The sequence below is a fragment of the Chroicocephalus ridibundus genome, chromosome 1 (genome assembly GCF_963924245.1).
Source record: "Chroicocephalus ridibundus chromosome 1, bChrRid1.1, whole genome shotgun sequence".
In the NCBI taxonomy this organism is placed as follows: Eukaryota; Metazoa; Chordata; class Aves; order Charadriiformes; family Laridae; genus Chroicocephalus; species Chroicocephalus ridibundus.
In genome coordinates, this window is record NC_086284.1 from 170,687,800 (window position 1) to 170,708,699 (window position 20,900).

The 20,900-nt window shown below is 37.7% G+C and overlaps 1 protein-coding gene across 3 annotated transcripts in view; it reads left to right on the plus strand.

Annotated features, from left to right (window-relative positions):
* The window catches only part of TMCC3 (transmembrane and coiled-coil domain family 3), a 140,367-nt gene that overhangs the window by 116,459 nt on the left and 3,008 nt on the right, over positions 1 to 20,900 (plus strand). For all 3 annotated transcript variants that reach the window (XM_063322787.1, XM_063322789.1, XM_063322786.1), the window contains exons 2-3: positions 17,082 to 17,980; positions 19,483 to 19,618. In XM_063322787.1, coding sequence (XP_063178857.1) covers positions 17,082 to 17,980; positions 19,483 to 19,618 — 1,035 coding nt within the window. The remainder of the gene's footprint in view (positions 1 to 17,081; positions 17,981 to 19,482; positions 19,619 to 20,900) is intronic.

A 20,900-nucleotide genomic window follows, 5' to 3' on the forward strand; every position in this document is an offset into this window, starting at 1 on the left:
CCTTTCCAATCTTTGTTATTTGAGTGGCACAAAAGAGAGACAAAAGGATGTTGATAATTCTTTTCGTTATACAGATAACAGCTTTAATTTATTTTTTTACTTGCTCTGTAAGCTTTAAAAAAAAAAAGTTTAGCTAAAAAAATATTGGGAAGTATATTTTATAGTGCAATTGCAATCATCTTCCCCTCATGCAGTATTTACAGTACAGTCCAATGGTAGGGTTTAAAGCAGTTGTTATTTTTGCTTGACAGGCAAGTGACACCCTGGATAGCCTCACGTGTAGATTATGGTCAATAATATATATAACTGAGCACTTAGGCTTTCAATATTGTCTTGGTTTTGTTTGTTTTCTTTTTTATATATGATCCCTTTCATACTTTTTTGTGCTTCTGAGAAGTGAAGGCACATACACAAGAGGCTGATGGGGAAGGCTGAGTGTCAGCTTGTTACGTGGCTTACAGAGCTGCTTGTTCTGCATTCAAGTTGGTACTTATTTCTGCAGCTGCATTGTATTGTTGCCGTTAACTTACTGTTAGGCTCCTAGAATTAAAGCTGCTGTTGCTTTCCTTGTGAAGTTATGTAAGCTAAAGATTATCTGTACATTTGATAAGGTATCTTTTGAGAGACTGAGAATGACCTACTAGAAAGATTGTGCTTGGAAGAGTCCTTTCGCTTCCCAACAGATAATAGTAAAACTAAGAAAACTTATGATCAGCTCTGACACAAGTTGCATCCCTAATACATTAGGTAATCGAATATCACAATTTTGTGGTATTTTAATCATAGTAAGAACTTTTCTTATCTATTACCTCATGTGACCCAGAAGCCATCTAGAGAACTTGAAAAGCAGTATTAAAATGGTATAAGTTTTTATTATGCCACATTGTAAGTGTCTTAATTTTTTCACACCCTGCTAACCCCAACCCCGGCTCTGTATGCTAAACAAGAATACATGCACCCCGTTGCGCGTGAATCTTTCAAAACCTGTACTGTGAATTCAATACCAGAAACTAAACATTGCCTTCATCGTACTATGAGGAGGGAAACGGTTTTTCAATAAAAAGTTGAATAATGACAAATAGTTGGTTTTACTAGTCTATTTGTACTACTTTAAATGTGCTTAAGAGTTGTTACATGGATATACTACACTATAGTGGTCCCAGTATCTGTGTTAAGCAAATCTGAAAATGTTTGAACATATAGCTGCTTTTATTTTGGTGAATCTTTTGCTTTCAGCTAGCAGACAGCCCTAACAGGCTTTTTCAGTATTTTTTTTTTTACTGTATCTTTTGCTTTCAGGCTATATGACTGTTGTCTAAATATTGTTACATTACACGGAGGAACATAACACCTGGTGTATTTATTTCTGTACTGACCTTTATTTTTCTAATGCTCTTGTTAAAGCAGTAAATGAACAAGAAAGGTAATCAAAAGCAACTAAAAACCTACAGACCAAATGGGATGAATAATTAACTGTGGCAGTTTATTCCATAAAGTTAAAATGATGCACTGTTGCCTGATTAGTACCAGAATCATATGTAGAGACAGACTTTTAAAATCTGGATTTGGAGAGCAGATCAATTAAAGAAGTGACTAGTCATTTGCTCTTTTGTTTGGGGATAGGGGGGTGGAGTTCCTTGCATTCATGTTTTGTTTCTGTTGCAGGGAAGGTCTTTGGCTGCAGTGCAAATCACTGCAACTCATTAAAGTTTCCTGAAGCACTTAATGAATGCTTGCAAATCTACAAGGTCCCTCCCCAGCTGACGTAGAATATAAGCCATTCAGGCCACTTTGAATTGCTGAAAAGTGAGGTATTCTTGGTTTCAGTTTACTACCTGTTTGGTTTGGTTTTTTTTTTCCCCCCACAACTTTGTGTTATTGTAAGCAGTGTTAAGTCTGCAGCTACTTTTTAAAGTATATTTCTGTCCAAACTTAATGCTGGTAGCAAGTACTTTTCTCAGCTTTTGCGAACAGTTGATACTCTGGAATCAAAATCTGAACTGCAGATAGGTTGATGTGTGTTACTCCTGGGTACAGAAGGTGACCCCTCTAACCTATTTCTTCCGCTTGCTTAGCTGTCAGCAGTTTCCTTTTATTGTAACGTACATATCAAGAACTAGAGGGCATAAGGTGAAAGAGGTTCCATTGCAGTTTGCTCTGTAATTTCTTGCACAACCCTCTATTTCTCTGAATTCAAAGTTGTGTCAGCAAAAACTTCTTGTCACAGCAGCAAATACAAGTTGTTTTGGGAAGGATGTCTCCAAGATGTAACGTGACCGCTATCCTTGTGGCTCCAGAATTTTTGGCCTTGGCCATAGTTGTGAAACCTGGACATACATTATGTAATTTTCAGTGAGGTAATAGGTAAAAGCATTTCTTAAAAATAATGGAATTGAAGTCGAGGCATGACAGACTTCATGAATGAGCAAAGAGCAGTAGTTGAAAGGAAAGGCAGGACTCGCTTGAGGAACTGTTGGCACCACTGGCTTGTGAAAGAGCTATGGTGTGATTTAGGTGTTTCTCAAACTATTCAAGTAACTGACTACAGAAAGTGAGTGTATTTGTCAGTCTGTTCAGGAAGAGTATATGGAAAATGTTTGGGTTTTTTTTTTTCAACATATAATACAATATCGAATCTTTACTTACTGTGTGTAAATTGTAATTAGGCTAGCATCATTTGGCTAATCTCACAGGAGGCATATTTTTGAGGGTTTAGTAGTCGATATAGAGCTTCATCTGCCTGTTGAGACCACTAAGTATCTGATTTATAGATGTTAGTTTATACAGGTTTAATTACTCTAATGACATGACCAAATGAGAGATAAAGGGAAAAAATATTTAGACAATTTTCTAATGCCTTGATAAGTACTGTGTTTTGGTTTTTTTTTTTTTTCTTTTCCACTTTCAAAGGTATGAGGTCTCCTGTGCCGAATGTTAGGCTGTTTATTACAGGATCCTGGAGCCTGTAGCCAAGCAGAGCTCTCTGCTCAGGTACAGAGCTCTGGCTCAGTGCAATGCCAGTAACCAGGGTTGGACTCCAAGGACAGCATGACTCTTGTCTGCTTCCTTTCCCACTGAGCTTCGCTTTGTTCCTTTTTTTCTGTGCTGTTGCTATGACTGAATATGGTAATATGTTTACAAATCTTTTACACCAAAGCCAACTATATGATAAAGCATATCCTTTTAGACTGTCTCAATAGAAACTTAAGAGAGGGGGGAAAAAAAGGTTCTATTTAGAAAGTTCAAAGGAGAGGGAGGCAGGCAGGCTAGGAACGGAATATTGATTGCAGCTTCATTTCTAATCAAATTATGTTGGTGAATAGGCCGCTAACATCTCCACAACTCTAAAAATAGGAAAATCTAATATGAGTGTAATACGTAGGAACTAGCATTAAAAGAAAATTGGCAACTAGCATTTGTGTCCGTGGGCTTTTGAGAAACCCTCTAAGTTTATCTTGAATGCAAGCTGAACACATGCCATTTCCTGTTGATAATTATTTTAAAATGCTCTGAATTAAGATTGCAAGCTGTCTTTAAAAGCCCATCAGGCTTATTGAAGTATTTTATGGCATAATAAAATTATACGGGGAAGGTAGGTAGGGAAGCACATGACTGAAGTTCTGTATCCTGCTTTAAATGGTTCTGTTGTGCTGTAATGGCCAAAGAACATGGGGAACAAACTTACCTGAGTTGGGCAGCCTGTAGCTTCGTACACAAATGTTATAGTGACATGAGTGCAACTGTTTGACTATGGCAGTGGCTTGAGAGAGGCTCTCCCAATTCCTTGTGGTTAGGTAAGGGAGGCTGTGACTTTCAATAAGCTGAAAAATAACTCTTAAAAGTGTTCTGAAGCGTCTTCTGTTGTTTTCATATACTTGGCAGAGAAGTTGATTGGTGAACTCTGTGACTCAGTTCCTGGAAGGCATGTAAGTCACTGATGGTGAGTGTTTGTGTGACCACTTCACCAAGCAGAAAAGCAATAGCCTGTGCTCTTGTTTCAGAAGTGCTGTCCTGGTCTAGCTAACATGGGTTATGGCTACATAAGAATCTGAAATACCTATTTGCTTAATAAAGTTTTTGTTAGCTAGAATATGAATAAATTCTATTACCATCTCTGCATAGACAGTAGCTTTATATTTCTTCATAGCATGTAAAGCTTACCAGCAATGCTAAAAGAGATTCTTGGGTAAAACAGAGGTCTATACCAGTGCCTAACTTGAAAATTGTGTCTTTATCGTATGTATTTATAGCAGTTGACTTACCTATCACTATGGATTTAATAATGGACACTATTGAGGATGTAGCAAAATCCATTCTCTTTTAAAATTGTATTTTATTAATTAAGCAATATTATCAGTTGTTGTGTCAAGTATCCATTCAAATTTAAATGTATGCATTCCATAAAATCACGTGCTTTGGAGTTTACGGTATACAGAATAAACACTTGTTGTTTGTGTGCTGTAATATAAATCATCACCTTTATTTTAAAAAGGCAAATAGTTCTAGGATAGCCTTAATTTCCTGTATCTCCTTCTATAAGACTCTTAAGAAACATTAATGCATTTCTTGGTAAATTTTTGGCAAGTATTTTACCAGGTAAAATATCTCCCAGATAAAAAGCATGTTTAAACTGATTTCAAATAAAAAGATGAAATTGCACATAGATAAGCAAAAGAAGAAGATTAGAGAAAAGATATAACTGAAAAGAAAAATGTACAAACTTAGAGCATAAGTACATAACTATCAGTGTGGATATTATTTCTGTAGCAAGCTATACTTGTTTTTATTTATGTAAAGTTGACTGTACTACAATATTCAAATTTTCTCTTCCAGAAAATCTCAGTTTGATTAGCCAGTGGTCCTCAGTGATGTGAATTGACAAGTTTAGATTCTAAATCTTTAGATTCTAAATTATGGTTACTATGGTGTCTGTCCATATAAACATCTTGGTAAAGTAAACCTCTCTGAACTTTAAGTTTCAACAAATATTATTTGACTAACACTTTTATCATTACCTGAGAGATGTTATCCCAGAACAGTTAAACACTGTTAACATTGCCCTATTCAATTAAATAAATAATGCCTCTGACACCATTACTTCCTCTGGAGGTCTAGGAAACATCTGAGATACCCCTAATGATTCTGAGATCCAAATTCAGTTGTGACTCTAGAAACATTATAAAGGCCTTAGTCCCTTCTGTCCTCCTGGACAGAGTTTTAACAAAAATAAAAAACCTGATAGGCCTTAAATATGAAGAATAAGGGCCTGTAACACTTTATCCAAAGGCAAGAAAAGACAGTGAAAGCAATACAGGCTGCAAAGCTGTCATCGCTTGTTATTTTCTTATGGGACTCTTCCTGTTGCTGGTGCATTATTGATGTTGCTTTTTTAGCCCTGCTGTCTCCTATGACAGTTCTTGACTAGATCTGTGCCACAAAGAGCACAGTTTTGCATAAACATATTAATGTAGCAAAGAAGTTGCATAAAGTTGGTCTGTAATATTTTATCAGCCCTTTCAATTACGGTATCTAAGATAAAGGGTTTTAATTTCACTGTCTTAAATGACTTAGATTAGCAACATGGTTTTAGCAGATTAAGGCAGGCCAACTTGAACACAGTTTTTCTACTGTATCTATTCTGCTCTATGTAGTTTCTTGTGCTGTGCCAACTGTACAGTTTCTGAGCACTTTCCAGTAATCTGTTAAACAAAGTCATTGCTGTTTCTTGGCTGTGATTCTCACTTTGCAGTTCTACATTTAGGAATGGTTTTTGTGTTAGATGGCAGAGAGAAAGAAGCAGGGTGTTTTTGTTTGGTTTGGTTTTTTATTTAGTTTATGAGCACTGAATCTGTGCCTAAATTTTGTGTATAATATACATTCTCCTGTTATTTATGCTACATAAAGAGATGTTCACCAAATGTGCCCTATAGTTGGAGTAGAAGGCAGTAAGCTTTATAATGAGTCTTTAGTATCCACAGGAGTTCATTCCACCCTTGACATTTTAGTTCTGGCCAAAGAGAGATAGATGTATTTTTCAGTTTGCAGGCATCTCCGAGAGAGAAAGTCTGCTTTCATTCATCAGTAATGCCCTGGCAATACATAATGGTTACTACTCAAGCTTGTTCAAACTGACATCAGAGGCTATGTGCCGTATTCTCAAAATTCTGTAAATTGCCGTTAAAGGCAGTTGTTTAAAAAATAGTTTCTTTTTTTACCCCTAAAACTTAAAAAAAAATTGTGATTTAACACTTTTGTTACAAGTAATATGGTGACATAAGTATAATTTAACCTAGTTTATCTTCCAAAATTGTCTGAATCGCTATCTCAAAGTAATTCAGTTTAATAAATCTCATTAATTGGGGAAGTGTGTTCTCAGGATAGAAATATTTTAAGACTAGATAAAAATTTTACTGTAGGGTTTTATTCCTCTCTAATTGTATGAATCTCTTTGGTTTTCTTTTCAGTTAGACAAGCCTTCTGCATTTTGGGTTTTTAATTAATTGATGTTATCTTATTGGCTTGTGGAACTTCTCTATAATACAGTTTTTTCTATGGGTTGGGATATCTTCTGTAACATGCATTAGTATTTGAAGAGTTTGGTGGATACACAAATTTGAAAGAAAAGGGGAAAAATTGGAGCATGGAAGTCACCCATCACTAAGTACATATAGTGGGTTATTTTACCTCAATAAAATTGATATAACAGTCTTAGCTGAGCTTGGTTCAGAGAGAAAAGACTGTTAAGAAAGTTTTTTATACTTTTTAAAAAAACAACCCCCCAACTTCTTATATGAACAATTCAGGCCAGTACAAACTCATAAACATAATTTAAAAAAATGTGTGAGAAACTGTTCAAAATCATGTGGTATGGACAGTGTTTTAATGTATGGTGATTCCTTCAAGACACTTAACCTAAGAGTTTGTTTAGAAGTTTTTGTAGGCTTCTTAAAGGAATTTCCTCCTTTGCAACTAACAAATAGGCAATTGGTGCACACAGGAAACACATTTCTGGAGAGCACAGAAAACACTTGCTGAGTAGTTGTTCACTCTGATGTGTTGCTATTATGTGCACATGGGGCCTCTTCAAAAAGGAGGATTCAGGTAGATGTGCTTGTAGAGGCACGCTTATCTTCAAATGTGTGCTATTTGTGTCATCTTTTTTTTCTGGAAAAGTTATCTTTTTTGTGAATTCATATTTAGTTGTAACTATTTTAATTGATTGTTCGGGTGTAAACTTAAAATACCTTGCCTAGAGCAGGTTCTCCAGATGGTGCGCATCAGCTGAAACATTGCTTTATTCTTTTGTACGTATATGAGATTTTCTGTGGACTAGTACTTGCTTATAATAATAATAGTATGTATATTTTTAAAAATATTTATAAAAGCATATTTTATACATGTACATTTACATACATAAGAAGATAGTAAGCATACAAATAATATTTGAAGATATTTCCTCTAGAATAAGGAGAACTGTTATAGTTGCTCTTGAGAAGATTTGATTAGTTCTATTCATAAATGGAAAGCATCACCTGTGACTCAGTTTAGTAGCATAGTCACAGCAGCAGAAAACCTTGTTCCTTCATATTTTTGCTTTTCAAAACAATATTATTTATATTAACTTGGGGGACAGTGTTTCATTTTCTTCCAGGAGGAAGATACACAAAGAATACTGCCTGAGCAAGAAACTCTAGTTCTGTTGCCTAATGATTCATATTGCCCCTTCAGTGAAAAGAAAAGATTTTTGCTATTTTTAAAAGAAATGTAAATAAGAAAACGCTTTAAAGTTCTGTTGTTGTGGTCTTCAGAAGGTAGAGGCTTAAATCTGTTGAATCTGCAGAGAATTTTTGGCACTTACTGCACTGCAATTAAGATGTTTTCTCCAGACTTTCTTCAGAGCGGTGTTCATCAGTTATGTATCGTAGCTTAAAATACCATTATTGCAGCAGTGTTTATGAATAACAAATGAGCTGCATAATAATGCATCTGTGTGATTCCAGTTTTAGTTGTCCTTATCTTGCATAATGACATACAGTTTTGTTAATAAAAATAATTTTAAACTTTTTTTTTTATAAAGTAGACTTTAAAATCTTTTATGTCTCTTCTTTCTCTTTGGGGCTTGTCATCTTTTTTCTTTTTCTCTTTCTTTCAGTATATGTAGATCATGAAGTTTTGGCCAAGGTTTTTGATTATTTTTTTTTTGTAGCCCAATCTCCCTGCAGTTCTCTGCCTTTGGTCTTATTTGTGGTATTTGGTATGAATACAAGCCTTGGATATCAAGTGTGGAACAAAAAAAAAAATTAATCTTATGTGTGTAATGTGGTAAATAGTGAAAGTTTGCTTCTGTATAGAAGTAACTAAGCTTTAAAAACTACAGCTGCCTTGTCAAGAGATGTACTAGTTATCATGGAGAGGTAAATAAAATGCTCTTCAAAATGAAGATCCTTTCCTGAAGAGCAGCCTGAAGTACAAGGTGAGGAGGCGGAGAGGGGAAGGAAAGAGGAAGGAGAGACCTTGTGGTGTTCAGTTCACTTCCAAGTTCAAGTAGGTTGGTTAGTTTGCTGCTGACACCTGGAAAGAGGGCTACCAGGTATTGAACTTAATGGACAAACAAAGCTTAGAGCTCCTAATATCTAAAAGTTAGGGAGATAGGAGGAATATCAGCAGTGCGTGATGTTGTCTTTAAAGAGGGATCAAAGCTATGGCTGTAAGCCTTCCAGTAGTTCCCATAATAGTGAAAAATTACATCTAAGCTGCTTAACAGCCTGTGGTTGTTGGTCATATAATGTAGTGAAGCAGACCTTATCTTTTGATTATGCCTTAGTAACAAAAAATGAACTAAAAGTCCTGTATATAGGCAGAACTGCTGATGTAATAGAAATGTATTTTTGAGATGTTACTTCATTGTCTCAGTGTGGAGAGATGGGTCCCACCGTCTCAGGGTGGGGAAAAAAGGAAGAAGCAAGCAGGGTCCTTTGAATAAGTGACTCAGTTCATGTACAGGACAAGATGTGATTGTTTATATGCTCAGGATGTGCTGCCGCAGCATTAACGCAAATGAAAAGATCTTATGCGTGATGGAGCTATTGTTCTCTTGTTTATAAATGGAAGTTTTTCAATGGTTAAAACAAACAAAAGACCTATGTCTTGGGTCTTTTGCCTATGATGGCCAGTCTATCTGGATTTAGTGTGTTTCATCTCTGGTGGTGGTACTTCCAAAATTCCCTGCTACTGTAAAGTCTTAATGTTCTTGTTACAAAATAGGTTTTATGTAAGTGTTGACAGGTCAAAGCAGTAAAAAGTCATTAATTAGACTTCCTAAAATCAGTGTTGGGTTGTGGGTTTGATTTTTGTAGATCTGTCAATCACATATTTAAAATGTCCTTAACCTTGTCCGTATTTTGGGGGAAGCAGGACTTGCTTGGTTGTTGACCGTTAAGTTAGATGTGGGAATTATTTCTCCATAACTGGGGGCAAGAAACCCAGTAATATTCCCTGAAAGTCTCTTGTGTGATTGTACAGTCCAGGAACTGGGATTTCAGGAAATGCTCAGACAATATGAATAGCACTGAAATTATAAGAGTTGCCTGTGAAAGAGAAAGAACTGGGTGGAAGGAGCTGGTGACCTGTTATAGCTTTATCAACATGGAATAGGTAATTTGTGATGTGAAGTTAGACAATGGAGTGATATGAAGGAAAGCGCACTCAAAATCAGAAGCATATGCTGTAACTACAAGAAGTTGTTAGTCATGGCAGGGATGTGGCTGGCTTTGTGTCAAATTTGCATTCATAGAGGAGAATTTAATAACTGAAAATGTATAGCAGATGGCTTTTCACAGAGTATTCCACAGTGTTGTGGAAAATTTCATTCTTGCCACCTATTTGAACATCTTTAGAAAAAGAAACCTTTTTATTGAGTGAGAGGAGAAGAAAATCGGTAAAAGCGGGGTGGGGAGGGAGGAAAAGCACTTATTAGAAACATTAAAAGTGAGTTGAAGAACTAGTCTAGAAGATATACAGAATGTCTTGCATCACCCTTCAAAAATATGCCACCCCCACACTGATTCATAGTGGCTGTATTTTGAGGGATTTGTGTCAGGTGCAAGGCACTCTCCTTCAGTGGGAGTGCAGGCTTCTTGTGAGTGCTTCTCGATGGAACCACCTGTGTAGCACCTGGGGCTCCCAAGTATTTCCTTATGTTGCTATGGAAACCGGAAAGAGAAGGAATATATGCATAAAAGTGACATTTATTTTTATTTAGGAAGTTGGAAGAGAGTATTTGAATGACTCTTTCTTAATTAATGGTGCTTATCTAAAGATTGGGACTGATCTGAAGCAAAATAGTTAACTTTGGGGTGTGGAGTCTACCCCTTGTCCGCTTAAGAAAGTTAAGCACAGTAAATCTGAGTAGTAGTTCATTGCTGTATTGTTTTACTTAGCCAGGACAATGATTTATTTATTTATTTATTTTACATGAGTGCTGGACAGTAAATGGAAAGTAGCTTGTTTACTTTTATAAAGGCCTGTTGAAGTTTGCAGTCTAGGCACAGAAGTTGTTTGTATTGGAACTGTTTTGCTCATGACAGTTTTATGCTGTGGAACAACCTTGAACAGCACTGAGTGTGAATTGTGACACAGGAGACTTTTCAGTGGATGTTGTTGGATTTTGAAGGAGCTGGTATTAGCAGTGAAGCAGAAAACTGCCTCTTCCCCCCATTGTTCTCCCATTGTTGGTTTAATCTGAAATAGTGCCATATCTAAAGACTTATTTACACACAAGCAGTGACCTAGCTAATTTGGCCTTAGTTCAGTCCTTTAATTAGAAATTAGGTAAAAGGTTATTTCTGGGATGCTCCAAGTTTGAACTGAGCATGTCTGTAGGATTTGAGGCAAAACAACATTAATGTGATCTTGGCTGTTTGGATCACAGGTTATACATGGCTATTTGGCATTGACCAAATTAGACCCAAGAGAGTAAAAGCTGTCTTTCTAGTAACACCAGAACTTATGTGTGTATGCTTTCCTTAGCATTGCTTTCTACAGAGTTTCTTTTAAAGCATTTTAAACTGGGGTGGGTTTTTTTATACTTAAACTAGCATTTAAAGCACGTTTACATCTTTCCTTAGGTGCCTGTGCTTACAGTCTCAAATCTGTGGTGCTAATAAAAAGAATTAAAATGGAGGGAAAGATGGGTAATCAAACTGACCCTGAGAAGGGGTTGATTCTGTATCTGAGGTCTCGTCTAGTATACTTAGTTGCCTTGTCTATATTTGAGGTCTTGCCTAAGTTGCAACTAAGTTGCCTAGTATAACAACTGTATTTTTACAATTACCAGACCCCGTTGGCCTAATAGGGAAAAGTTTCAAAAGTATCCAGAGCTCTGTAGGTTTAGTCTGCCCCAGTATGATGCCCTACTCATGAAGCGGCTTTGAAGCTTCCTCACCATTGAATATTGAAGTGCAGGTACTCTGCAAAGGGTATCTGGGATTATCTTTGACTACCAACTGGAATAAACCTCTGATGTGTGTGTTAGTGAGACACCTTACAGCTTTAGTGTTAGTCTTTTTGATAGGTGATGGAGGAACTGTTGTTGGTAAAAGAACAACCTTCTGTGTTATTTGACTGCATCAGTGTTTGACAGGTGGTCTCAGACCAAATCACTTACCCTGGATCTCTGATTTCCTTAGTAAAAAGTAGAAGCGGGGTTTGCTGTCTCCCTCCATCCCTTATATTCTCAAGCCTCTGTGCGGTTATTGGTGTGATATTCTGAGTGTAGGTACTTCTAGATATTGTTATTAACTCTTTAAAAAACCATGAGCAGAAGGTGTTTTGCAGTAACATACTGTACAGAAATTTTGGGGGCTGATTTTATATAATGTAGAACCTTTTATGATGATTAAGCACTGTTTTAAGCCTTACATGAAGGACTCTTCTGTGGGTTTTAGAAGGAGTGGTGAATTTCAAAGAGATGGTAAAACTCTTTCCCCAAACACATTGCTGCTTTGGAATATACTGAAAAAGTAATAAAATTTCCTCTGCGTGCCCTTTTACCCATTGAAACACCTCTGCTTCTGGTAGATGTCTACTTCTTGACAAAAAGAGAATTACTCCTGAATATTTTTGTTTAGCTATTGCTAAACCCTAAAAGCTTTAGAGCTGCCTTAATCCTATCTTGTGTGTTTCTTATGGGATTCTTTTTCTGAGCACTAATCAGATACCCTTCTAAAAGTCTTGCAAGACAGATGTAAATTGTGATCATAAGATTTTGTTTAGCTTGTACAGCTATGACTGGTGATAGTAATGAGGCTCTTTGGGAAAAGTAAAAAACCAACCACCTTTAAACTGAGCCTATTTGAATGAGTAAATCACTTTGTGTTTTCATGGTTTGCTTCTGTTAGTGAGGAAACCCAAAGATACATACTTTCTGGAGCCTGATGCGTATGTGCAGTCAATGACTCTGTCTTGCAAATGCTTTTTCTCTGTGCTTCTTTCAGTCAGTTCTTAAAAGATTATAAAAGAAATGTATGAAATAAACAGCAGAATTCTGTTTGACACCTAAACATAGGTGGCTGAGATCTTGCTTGTCAGTGGAGAGCTATTGACACAGTCAGTGGAACAGAGGAAGTGATTCACCTGAGCAGCCACGAGATGAGTGCTCGAGGGTGGGCTGCACTAGGGTGGGCTGCATATTCTCTCTGCTTTATTCACTACAGATTTCTTCCTCCCAGATTGATCCTACCCAGGATCTTTGGGGAAGAAATAACCTTCTACCTCTGCTTTGCATTTTGCAAACAGAGGGTATAATGGCAAATCTACACAGCCTGTTAAGCATGATGTTCTCAATCATTCAGCAGTTCCTGTCCATATGGAACCCCTTTCCAACAGTCTTACCCGTGGCATTTGGGCACATGGGTCCTTTTCTGCTTTGAGCTCATTGTTAGCATGGCCTGCAAATCTCAGTTTTGGGTTGCTTTCACAGATGGCAAGTGAGAAAACATGGATGATCATGATGCTGATAAAATCCCTATCCTCACTTCTGTCATTGTATTTTCAAAGCACTATTGTACTCTGAGTGCTTCTTTATGAATGGCAGGTTGCCTTTTACGCAACCCTCCACTTACCATTTAAGATGGAAAGTATACCTGCCAATTCATGAGTAGTGAAGGGTTCCTAGCAGTGTGCCTGTGTTCATTGCACAGAGCAGTTATTCTGCTATCCTTTCTGAAGCTCTGGACTTTGGCTTGGGATGGGCTGCATGAAGAACCTGGCCGTGCAGCCAGGGATCTGCTTGGCTCTTTGGAAAAAGGGGGGTTGAGGCAGAAGGAAGCTCTTCACCTCTGAGAGTTAACCATCTACTCATCTGTGGTGTCTGGCTCTGATGCAGGCAAGGAGCCTGAATTGCTGCAGTCCCAAATCACTGTTCTTAAAAGCTAGTCTTTGGACAGCACAAACATTACGATTAGTTCTCAACTGAGTTGTCACAAAGTGCATATGTGAACTGCTCCATAAAATGAAGTGGTCTCTCCAAGGCCCACATTTCCTCTTCCAAGGTAACATCAGCTATGGCTACCACAGTAACCATGTGCAAAATGGTTATTCCCCATTTTTTCTTAGAAGCCAGACCCTGGACATACGTGGTATTTCCTCAGACTCTGGGATGGTGTGCTGCCTTCCTTGTGTTACCACTTGTCTTGGGACTGCTTCCTCTCATCTATTGCTAATCCCCAGCTCCTATTAATTGTTATTGTGATAGGAGAGATGTACGATGATTCCATGCTTTTTTCTTTGAGTGTTTCTCACTTCCAAAAATATGGCTGTTCCCAGACAGGCCGTTTTGGCTATTGGGGCCACTACTGTCTGTATATATTTTTTTGTTTTCTTTTGGCAGCTGCAATGAAAATCTTAAAAAACCAAATCAATCACTCAATAACAACTTTATTATTAACAGCTTGGTGCCCTTGTCAGGCATCAATTACCCAAGAGTCACAGAAAAAAACAACGGCATTGGATGGCATTCATCATCTTTTCCCGTAGCATAGCTGGAAGAGCACTTGTGTAGTTTGAGGGGGATGTGCATTCAGTTTTCTGCGTGTGGGAGAATTTCAGCCCACATCACAGGGAGTGTGCTAGTCCCTGTGGGGATGAGGTAGCATCCAAGATTCTCACTGACAGTCTTCTGCTCAGTATAAAGAACTGGGCATTCGATACAGCAGGAAGCGCAAGCTACATTACGGTGCTTCAGGAAGGTACACAGAGGGTAATTCTTCTCATCTCAAGGTGAGACTGTTGCAGCAAGGAGACTTCAGGTTAGGATTTGAGATAGGATTTGAAATTGGACCTCTGGTGTCTTGGAGTAACGTTAGTGTTGAGCTACAAAGCAATCACAAAAGGGTCTTTGCCAAACTGTTCCACCTCATCAAGATAGAAGACGAGTGATAGGCCACTTGTCTAGAGATAACTGGGTCCTCCATTGTCTGCTTGCTTCTGATTTACAACAAAACAAAAACAAAACTGCAACAACAATAACAAAAAAAAAAAAAACACAAAAAAAAACCAAACCAAAAAGAACAAACCCAAACCCTCTCCCCTGCAAACCCACACAAAACCCAAAAAAGCCCACCAACAAAAACGTATATTACATCAGGAGAAGATTTCAAGAGCCTCTGTTGCTTGACCCGACCTTGCATCATGATGGCAAGAGGACAACTGCCGTTTTGGCCAAATACAATCGGATAGAGGAATGTCTTGGAAATTACTCTTCTGTACCATTGGTGAGCTCTCAATCCAGTAAACTCTCAATCCAGTATGAATAAGTACTCATAGTAGTGTTTTGGGAATTTAGACACAATTCTTTTCTAAACTTCACTGAATTTAAACTGACCCTACGATTAGTTTTACTCATTTCAGAAGTAGATTTGCCACATGGTAATTGATTTCCTCAACTCCAAAAGAAATGCAACTTTCAGCAGATGTATTCCCTGGATGCTATTGTTCTTTTTATCTCTATTGATGTTGTGACCTTGAGGTTCCAGGAACGCATGGGGTGCATGGTGATGATAGACCTTGCTGACCACTAGAGACTTCAGTGAGGGAGAGGACATAAGGGAGATGGGGATCTGGTTTGGGCTTGTATCCAATTAATACAATATATTTTTAGACTATTTTGTACTAAGGAAGTAAACAATTAATGCTGTGTAAAGGTTAGAGATAGACCCACCCATTCTTGGAAGTATGTACGGCTTGTCCTGAGTGACATCAGTGGTGGATCTGTCTTGTGTGTATATGCAATTAGGTGATTTATTACAGTATAATTTTGTGCCAAAGGTTATTTAAATAATGTCTTGGGTTGTTTCAGGAAACTGTTGTTTTACACTGAGCTTTTTCTCTTTACTGAATTTGGCCAGACCCAATAAATCCATTTAAAGAAATATTTGCAATATGGGCTACAGATCTAGTATCTAAGCTTTTCAGCTATTTGCCTTAATTGCTTTACTTTGCCGTATGAGCCTTTGGAAAGATACAAGTATTCTATGTCAAACTTATTGCTTGTATTAAATGTGTATTTTAGTTACCACAACAGTACTATGAGTGTTATCACTTTAAAAAGTGATCTGTAAAAGCTATTTATTTCTACTCATTATATTTCTAAGACTTGGTCAATTAAGAAAAAAAAAAATCAATAAAAATGGAAGTTAGTTTTGACACTTGTGACTTTTGTCACTCTTTAAATTGGGTATGACCCTGAATATAGAATGCCATCTCTGTGTGTCATGTGCAAATTCTAAAATGAGATCTCATCAATAAAGTGGATTTTCTGTGAAACACATATGACTGATGATATTAAATAATACACAATTTTTGTATATTTATAAAAATTACTTGCACCTCTTTTTAATAATTAAGCATATAGCTCAATATTGATTATTTTTAACAAACTGGTAAAGTGCAGAGCTATTAGGCCACAGCACTGGTTTAATCCTTGGAATAGAGTCCAAGACTAAAAGGTCACCAATATTGTCTATAAGAAATTGTCAACTCCAAAGCTCTTCAGTTTGCATTTTTCAAGTGTCCATTTTTCTCAGAGGTTGGTGAGCGTGACCTTTTATGTTACCTAGCTTGCACCCTGAGCAGTGCAGTAGCAAAAGAAAAAGAAAAAAAAAAAAAGTACTGTAATCCTCAGTAATATAAGGATAAGAATATGAAATAGGAGTAGAGATGATCTTGTCTCTGAAATGGTCAAATACAGACCCAATTTTATGCCTGTTTTACGTCCTCTGTGTTTGTAACCTGTCATGATAGACAAAGGGTGTGAATAGTTCTCCTGATCAATCTGTGCGTGATGCACGTCATTAACAGTAGGACACCGTGTCTGGTTCCTGAGCCTGTATTTTAAGGGGAATACAGGAATACTGGAGAGAATTTCCAGAAGGGCCACCAAAAGTGTGCAAGGATGAGAAAACAATCCTTACAAGAACGCCTAATGATGTTTTTATGTTTTTAATCAAGGAAAAGTTTGAATGGTGATCACTGGATGACATGTATGTGCATAGAGGTCTTGCTGCAAGATGTTCATTATTATAGACAATAATAAATACTATACTTGGAAATCAAATTTTTAATATAGGATGTCAGGCATTTTGAAGCAAAGAGTAGTTAAAGCATTTCACAAATGCATTTTTTAAAGATACCTTAATACACCTCCTGCCTTGTCTCTGCAGTGGTCTTGCCTGAGCAATTGTATTAGTTCCCAGTGGTCTTAAAGCTCGGAAAACCTGTTATGGCTAGAGTGTTTGTTAAGCAGTCTCTATAGATATGATATTGTTGTGGCAGCTTTCATGAAATGTCCATTCTTTGTCACAGAGGCTAGCACGGGATGCTAATAGGGATGAAGCTATTCTGGTTAGATCATTCTTGTCTCACGCCTCCCCCGTGGCTTTGACTTCATATGAGGAAATGTTTTTTTCTACTATAAGCTACTTTATATTGTGTACTTGTTATAATTACATGCAGAAAAGGAAACTGAAAGTTGGATTTAAAAAAGTAAAATTCAAATTTTATTTATCTCTTTTCTCTCTCCTCAGGTGGAAAGACATGACATGAATACCCTGAGTTTACCGCTTAACATTCGCCGTGGAGGCTCTGACACCAACCTGAACTTTGATGTACCAGATGGGGTCCTAGACTTTCACAAAGTCAAACTCAGTGCAGATAGCTTGAAACAGAAAATCCTCAAGGTTACAGAACAAATCAAAGTTGAACAAACAGCTCGAGATGGAAACGTGGCTGAGTATTTGAAACTGGTAAACAGTGCAGACAAGCAACAGGCTGGGCGCATTAAACAAGTCTTTGAGAAGAAGAACCAGAAGTCTGCCCACTCCATTGCCCAGCTACAGAAAAAATTGGAACAGTATCACAAAAAGCTCAAGGATATTGAACAAAATGGATCTTCCAAAAGTACTAAAGACACTTCCAAAGATAACTTGAAAGATATTCAGCATGGAAAGTCTCGTATCTCTGGGCATGGAACAGAGAGCAGCAAGTCGGGTGTGCCGGGTGTGTCCTTGACACCACCTGTCTTCGTTTTCAGCAAGTCCAGAGAGTTTGCAAACCTGATCCGAAACAAATTTGGTAGTGCAGACAACATTGCTCATCTCAAAAATACCTTGGATGAATTTCGGCCAGAAACGAGTTCTAGAACGTATGGGGGCAGTGCCACCATTGTTGCCAAACCAAAATATGTTAGTGACGATGAATGCTCCAGCGGGACCTCTGGCTCAGCAGATAGTAATGGGAATACTTCCTTTGGTCCTGCTGTGGCAAGTACCCTGGACAGCCAAGGAAAACTTTCCGTGATTTTGGAGGAACTAAGGGAAATCAAGGAGACACAGTCCCAGTTAGCTGATGATATTGAGAATTTAAAAGCACAGTTTAAGAGAGACTATGGCTTTATTTCTCAGATGTTACAAGAGGAAAGATATAGGTATTTTTTTTTTAAACTGTTCTCTTGAAATGACTTTTGAATGGGTATAGAAGCTATTTGGAATGTGTAAATGTGGCGGTGTGCTTGTGTGTGTGGTATTTCAGAAGCAAGAGGAAAAAATAATTCCAATCAATATCTGGTACTAAAATGTTCCACTCCTTCCAACAACAGAAAATACATGTAGAACATGTCCTAGAATGTCCTATCAATTGATGTGTTAGCTCTTTGCCTTTTGTCAAAGGCTTTTCAGAAAAGTCCCTCATCTGACATCTTACTGGCATATTGTGTTATGTGAATATGGCGTAGAGGAGACACCAATTGTTTTGTTGAAGAATTCCGATCTATTGTGACTTGTAAATGCTAGTCAGTTTATGGTGTAGCAGAGCTGAGATACACCTGATAAATATACATACACTTTAGTCCTGAATACCTTGTCCAAATACTTCTCAGCCACATTGCTCTCTTGTGGATGCAATGACACTTTGTACCCTGGTGTAACACACAGCTGTGAAATGTAATTTTAAGTGCTGTAGCGCAGCTTCCTCTTGCATTTGTTACTTGGCAATTAATTCCTTTATTATCCACTGTGGGAACTGAGATGTGTTCTACAGAGGGCTTGCACCTGCTGTACGTACATCCCATTTGTCATATCGTTTGTTAAAGTGTGCATTGATTCTTGAAGTCTTTACTAATGGGCAAAAACTCAGTTTGAATTGCAATATTTAATGTTTCCCGTACATTTATTGAAATGCAAGGGAAGGTTGGATATCAGGTGGTAACATAGAGGAGGAAAGAACAGAGCAAATGGCCTACTGCACTCAGGACTTGGTTTCAGGACAGGGCAGAGCGGCCTGTTCTGACAGCTCACTGCTGTTAAGATCTCACGCCTCCTACCACCGTTTCCACAGCTGGACAATTTTGCCTCCATCATTTTTGTGCCGACTGCAGTGTTTGCCTGTTTGCGTGTTAAACTGAGTTATAAACTCACAAAAAAAAAAAAAATTTCTGATGGTTTAATTGAAATGGTTTACTGTGTGGAGACATGCCAGAACAGGCTGCACACAAATGGCAGGACCTTGCAGTTCTGCGAGAGGGGATACAGGGAACATTTTTCCTTTCGCTACTGGTGAGCTGTTAACTGACTCAAGCTTACTTATGAAACCATATCTTCTTGTCTAAATGAGAAGTGAGAAATGGAAAAATGTAAGTTGGATACCCTTAGCCACTGTTTATAGTTCATATAATTTGCCAATGATGTACAAATATTTGCTTTTTAACACCCACTGCCAGCAAGGGAACACTCAAAAAAGGCTTTCAGTCTGCTGAATAAATGCTTATGGAGGGTTTCCAAAGTTTTTACTGATTTCTCTGTGTGCTCTCTAATGCCGGTCAGATGAATCCATAGTACACTGGGAAGTTACCTTTTAAAATGTGTAATTGTTTTCATGACTTAGCATTATTTGACTAGAACGCACTAAATTTAGACCTTTTTTCCTGATAAGATATGAAAGGTTGGAAGACCAGTTAAATGACCTCACTGATCTTCATCAACATGAGACAGCAAACTTGAAACAAGAGCTAGCCAGCATAGAGGAGAAAGTGGCGTATCAAGCATATGAGCGATCACGAGATGTTCAGGTACTTCTTTTTTTTACTTCTCATAAACTTCTAACATTTTGTAGAAATCTTATACTGTACAATACTTGCATCCTTCTACAACTTTGTATATAAGGAGTCTGGGGAATGATTTAAGCCCATGTGTTTTCTGTTTTAAGATGAAAACCCAGCATGTTTAAATCCATTTGTTTCAATGGGTTCCAAATTTTATCTGCTGGAATTGAAGACATGGCCTAGGCAGGCTTGTGGATGAAGAATGACCTGTTTTAATTTCTTGCACCAGAGGATGAAAGAATTTAGTAATGTGTAAAATGCCACTTTTGACAATTTCCTAATACTAACCTCTTGCTCAGACTTTTGATGATGTGTAGTCATCTCGCTGGCAAAGTTTATTATAAATTGAGTTTAAGGTAAAAAGTAAGAAAACTAATTGATAAATAGACTTGTGGGTTTTGCCAGTTATAATTTAAGAGTTTTAATCCATGGTTACAACAGCCCCTATAATCAAAGCTCTAGGGTGTGTTCACCTCAGTGATCAGTTCTTGTCATGTCTGGCTTCAATCAAAAGCCAGTAATAACTTCTACAAGTCTGTCCTGACAGCATGTAGTTACATACTTGAATATTTATATACAACGTAATAGAATTCATATAACGCATAATGTTTCTATCCAAAGTCTGAGCACTTCTGAACACAGAGAGCGCCAGCAGCAGGATGACCACCCTGTTTCCTGATTGGTGTGGGAGTCAGGAACGCCCTGGGAACAGAGTGGGAAAGGGATGGTACAGAATCTAAGCATATCATAGGTTCCTTTGTAGGTTTAAAGAGAGGTCTCTCATGCAGGACTCTCTTCTGTCAAGGCATCTTGAGGATGTAAAAACTGAATGAGACCCAAGTTCTCCAGTGGAAGGGCTGTGAAATGTTCACTAATTCATTAGCAGAACCCCGGAGGGGTGTCAGAGACTTTTAAAACTAATTGAAGTGCTACGTTGATACAGCCTTGTATCTTTTTTCTCTGTACATTTTGGCCTGTTTAAACCTGTCTCTTAGGGGATTTGGCAAATAAGCAAAAACAGAGTAAATCATTTAAATTGTGGATATTTTAAGTAACACCCTAACTTTGGAGCACTCTCTCCCTAAGGGATGGGCAGATTGTTTTTTAAAACAAAAGTTCAGCCTCTCAACAGAGAACTGCAGGTTTTGGGCTTTTACAGCTGGACTTTCTCTAAAGCAGCATGAGATGATGTGGGAATAATTTACAGTCAGAATGGAAGAAGGATCAGGAAGGTTCTTTAGTGTGTAGT